Source organism: Gossypium hirsutum, chromosome D12 (genome assembly GCF_007990345.1).
Source record: "Gossypium hirsutum isolate 1008001.06 chromosome D12, Gossypium_hirsutum_v2.1, whole genome shotgun sequence".
NCBI classification, from domain to species: Eukaryota; Viridiplantae; Streptophyta; class Magnoliopsida; order Malvales; family Malvaceae; genus Gossypium; species Gossypium hirsutum.
The window spans coordinates 45,928,349-45,933,412 of record NC_053448.1 but is presented as its reverse complement, the minus strand read 5'-3'; the positions used below and the strand labels follow the sequence as shown (position 1 = coordinate 45,933,412).

The window sequence follows — 5,064 nt, the reverse complement described above, 5'->3', positions numbered from 1 at the left end:
TAAACCACCCTCCTATGCTCCATTTAACTTTAAGACCTTCATTTCAACATACTTTAGTGTGCTTGGCATATTCTATATGATCTAACTGTACCTTTGGTGTGCCACCAATAAAATAAGAAATGTATATCTTTCTTATAATAATTTATTTATATCACTCATCCCAACTCATTTAAGAAATTATTTTTTAAATAAATTATATTATTATGAGAATATTTTTATCTTTTATAACAAATAAAAATTTTCGCATTATAAGATATAGGCTAAAATGTCAAATAAATTCTCTAAAAATAATTTAAAAATCAATTAAATCCCTCGTCGAAAAGTGCGTTCAATTGAGCCATTTGAATAATGGTTTGTATACATAATTAAGCTCATTGACTTCATTTTCTCCATTGAAGCCCCTGATGAGCCATTAAGTATTGATGTGGTAATTGGCATGAAAAAATAATGATGTGTAAGGCTTAATTGATCTTTTTAATATTATTTTATGAGAGTTTAATTGACTATTTAAGTTAAAAAAAAGTCTAAAAAGTCTATTTTTTTAAAAAAAGTATAGATTATAAAAATCATAAAAAAGTTTAAAAATTTTAAATGTACAAAAACATATAGAAAAATTATATAATTTATTCAAATTATTCAAATATTATAAAAAATAAAAATTACTACATGTTTTTGTTTTCTCTCATATATTGTCCTACATTATACCTCAATCCATTCTTATTAACTTCTCTCGCATCATCTTTCCTCAATTTCAAAAAAATTCTAAGTTTATTGTTTAAGCCGAGAATTATCCAAATTTCAAAAAAATTCTGCTCGAGCCTAACTAGACTTGGCTAGCTGAAATGATTTGTTTCGCTATTTTACAAATAATAAAATTGTATTTATTTAAATTTAAATATCAATTTATTTTTATATATTTGTTTATTTTGTGAATAGTAAATCAAATCAGCTCATGAATACTTCTACTTATCACCTTAGGCCATCAAGTACTAAACACATCATCACTCAAACCACTCACTCGACACCACACAAGTCCGATTATCATCACACTTCAATCTCCTTATTTCCTTATTACCGAAACCAAAGACACCAAATAAGCAAAATAACAAACATGTTACCGAAACATCAATTAATAAGGAATTAATTAAGAATATTTTATGAACATACACTCTTCATAATGCTTTTTCAAGAGCATATTTTAGGCATGCAAAGGTAATCATGTTTTCTCAAATATATCGTCGTTAATAAGTTTGTCTTTACATAATTTCAATTGAGAGATAATCATAAATAATGTTAAATTATATTCACGTAAATCTGCTGCTGCTTTGTATGCATTGGGCGTAACATATTATTTTAACAAATTATAAGGCTTCTTCATTCTCAGCAATTGCACCCTTCTCTAACAACAAATTACTGTGTCCTGGATTTAATTGAAACAATAACTCTCCATATCATCATCATATGATATAACAGGAGAACAAAAAGAAAACTAGAGAATCTTTCAATGCGAAAGAAAAATAAACAGTTGGTTACTTCATCACTGCTTATGTAGCAGATGCTTCTTCTTGAGAGCCATGAATTTGGCTGCTATGTCTTCATACTCTGGCAGCTTAGGGTGAACGTGATTAGGGTTGTGAATCGACATTGAATTGGTTCGAAGAATGCTGTACCTGTGAATCTCTCTTGGCCTTTCTTGTGGCATTGTCGTGGCCCTCAAATAAGGACCACCTGTTCCTTTTCTCGTATGGGAAGCACCCACATTTCCCTTCACTTTCCCTATGCTTTCTTCCTTTTCCAATTTGGGCAAGTTGAAAACTCCATACACACTTGCACCATTGTCGTAGCTTCTTCTCCTCAGATTCCGAGTAGGACTACTACTCTCTTTCATTCTAATACATCTAGTATCGTCGTTGGAAGAACATCGGCAATGGCAAAACTTTTCATCCAAAATTCCTCCTTTATCACTAACTGGAGGGACCTTTTCTTCTCTGTCATCAAAACTACAATTGTAACATGGGTTTTCCAAGCTGCAGGTTTTTACTTCACTGTTCAAAGTATTAGCCTGAATGTCACCCCTCAATTCCGTGCAGCCAGGTTGTTTCGATCTCTTCAGCACATAAGTTGCTTCTTTCCTTTCTGCTACTGTTTTCTTCTGGTGTTTCCTGTAGTGATGAGATTGATGCTTGTGGTTCTCATAATATATCTGGTGATCAACATCCTTCATGCTTGAAGGTTCAAGAGAAAAGGACCTCCGCCTTGAATTGTTTGCATTTGAGCTTGGTTTCTCATCCTCTACATTATCCGTATAACTTTCATCATCACCGTCGGTGCCATCCACAACCACTCCTTTAGTTGGCATGCTCAGTGACTTGAACTTGAAAAGTCTCTGATCTTGACAATCTGCTTCTTTTCTCCGGGAAGAGCGTAACTCCTCTATGTCATCAAGATAGACAACTACTTCCTCACAAAACTGAGGCAAACTTTCCGAGGAAGATGGTGCTTTTATCCTTTCATCATCATCCTTTCGTTTCCTAGTGGTTGTACAAATCCGGCTGATGTTCCGGCTTTCTGCTTTTATGTCATCTGGTGGAGAACAAGAAAGGGAAGCACCAATGGTATCAGAATTTGGATAGGAATAAGAGTGACATTGGCTGATCAAATGAGTGGCAGTCTTTGCCAATGGATCAACTTGTATGTATTTTCCTTCCTTCTCACTACCATCTGAAGTCTGCACCAATGTAGGACTTCAATGAAACATCAAAATCTGACCAAAAGACAGTAATTGAAAGAACATAATCTAGTTACCTGGCATTGCAATTCGGGGAAGTATTCAAGTGCCAAAATTTCAGGCTGTAAGCAGTAATCTCGAGCTATTTCATCAATCAATCTGTACTTCATATCATCCGAAACGGATTTTGGGGATAGTTTTTCTTGTATCTGTAGTCAAGATTTTATCAAAATTCTTCATGTTAATTGATGATAAAAAAAACTGATCACAAGCAAGAAAAATCAGCAGTTAGCACTAGAATGGGCAACCTCACGGTTGACCAGATTCCCAGGAAGCAATTCAACGGCCACTGTCGTGAACCTATGCCCGTAATGCTCCCCGAAGAGCTTACGAACCGCAGGAAGCTCAGGGAGATCTGCACATCTGGCAGAGGCGAATATGAGGCTTGAAACTGCTTCATTGATATCATTAGGGCAGTCCCTAGAATACCACAATTACAGGACAACTAATTCAGTTCATGGTCAGAAACTTGAAAAAAGTGATTAAAAGAGGAAAAGTGTGGTTAAGAGGGAAAAAGTTTACTTGTGTCTGCGAATATATGATAATTGAATGTTGACAAATTCACAGAAATGATCCAGTATCTCATAGACTGCCATTATATTCTCATCTTTAAGAAGCTGCTCAGCCTGAAAATTTTAAGTGTCAAAACTAAAGGATGAAAATAGCCTATCCCAATATCATACTTAATACCAGAAGGTTATGCAAACAACATGCAGGAGAAGAAGAAGAAGAAGAAGAAGAAGAATCAAAAGCAGGGGAACACAGCAGAGAGAGTTTAGAGTTTTAATGAAAAGATATTGATCATCGTCCCTACCCGGTTAAAGGCAGTTTGTTGATAACCAAGTTTGATGAGCTGAGCCAGATCCTCCCGCAGCTGTTTCACAATTGTAAACCTTTTGTTCTTTAGCAGCTTCAGACGGCACTGAACACGCTTGATCAGCTTCTTACTGCAAACACCACAGTACATAAGTAAAAACAGAAACCCCATCCAATAAGCTTTTCTCTGAGGAAAAAAAGGGTACCATTTTGAAGCTTTTCGCCAGCCGAAAAAGATGTCAAACATGGTTCAAAACTAGAAAACGTTCTCCTCCTTGTAGGTTTCAGCAGTTAGAGAGCAGCAACCTCTGAAACTAAAACTAAAGCTTGAGTGTGAGATTAATGATGGAAGTTGAAAAGGGTAACATGTTTGGTGGTGTAGATGTGGGAATTGAGCATGCATGGGAATTGGTTGGTCAGTTAGTGTAATATAAATTAGGAGGAGTGGGTTTGAAAAATGAAGAAAGTGGGAGCAGACAGTTCCATTCTTTTGGAAGAAAAAAAAAACTGCTCCCACCACTCCCCTAATCATAACACTTGGCATGTCTCTGATATAACCCTCGTCTACAAGCTTACAAATAGTACTTACCGCTGTTATTATGAACATTATTACTGCAGTTTAAGTTATATTGGTTGATGATACTAAATTGGAGCATCCAAAGCCAAGGAGTTGTTGAGTATTTGGGAGCGGCCATCAATGACATTGACAACCTGAATGTTCTCTTCCAATTAAAACAAGATTTAGACCCTTTGAAGATTACTCCAGGGCTCCTGTGATTTCAAAATAAGACTTTTTTCATGGTTGTAGCTTTAAGAACCGTCGAGTCAAATCTCATCACTAATTTTTCTGTATTTCATTATTAAATGTATTTTTATAATTAAATTTCTCCACTCAAGATTGTCGTCTTAATTGTTTAGGTAAAAACATGGATAATGGAAAGATGAAGAATCATCATATGCATATAAATTACACCTAAATAATATAACTTATTTTAAATACGAAAAAATATTTTAGTAATTATTTTAATCAAGTTGGTATTTAGTTGATTCATGCATAAATTTAGTCAATAGTTTAAATCATGGCATAAATATACTATTTTATGGAGGCAAATAATGTCGGTGAAAACTTTTATGTAATAAATATATTTATAAAGAAATTAATATAAAAACAAATTAGGTTTTAGTTAAAATGGTAAAGTTAAGTTTCAAAAAATTGTTCTCTAAATTGAAGTCTCATCATGCAAAAATATTTTTATAGATTTTATATTAAATTATAAAAAATACTCGTACTAATACTTTTTACTTTATAAAAGGATCGGGCTTTATAATTTCACAACTAAATTGAGACTTGGTTTAAGGTAATAATGGTTTTTAAAAAGAACAGCAATTACCAACAAGTGTTAAGTGTCTTAGGAAATCAAATTGTACTCACAAGAAGAGATATCGAATTCAAACGGGGC

General features: G+C 33.9%; 1 protein-coding gene across 1 annotated transcript; it reads right to left on the bottom strand.

Moving 5' to 3' along the window:
* Positions 1–1,321: 1,321 nt before the first annotated feature.
* On the bottom strand, positions 1,322–4,138 carry LOC107946159 (uncharacterized). The gene is made up of 6 exons (XM_016880379.2): positions 3,811–4,138; positions 3,603–3,735; positions 3,311–3,414; positions 3,037–3,208; positions 2,806–2,937; positions 1,322–2,728 (listed from the first exon to the last, which is right to left on the bottom strand). Exons 1-6 carry the CDS (start codon positions 3,849–3,851, stop codon positions 1,538–1,540), a joined length of 1,773 nt encoding a protein of 590 aa, XP_016735868.1. The 5' UTR covers positions 3,852–4,138; the 3' UTR covers positions 1,322–1,537.
* Positions 4,139–5,064: the final 926 nt, after the last annotated feature.

Coding starts and splice junctions, on each gene's coding strand:
- LOC107946159 (XM_016880379.2), bottom strand. CDS start 3,851: ATGTTTGACATCTTTTTCGGCTGGCGAAAAGCTTCAAAATG. Junction 3,415..3,602: donor AACAAACTGCCTTTAACCGG/GTAGGGACGATG, acceptor TAAAATTTTCAG/GCTGAGCAGCTTCTTAAAGA. Junction 2,729..2,805: donor TCCCCGAATTGCAATGCCAG/GTAACTAGATTA, acceptor ACATTGGTGCAG/ACTTCAGATGGTAGTGAGAA.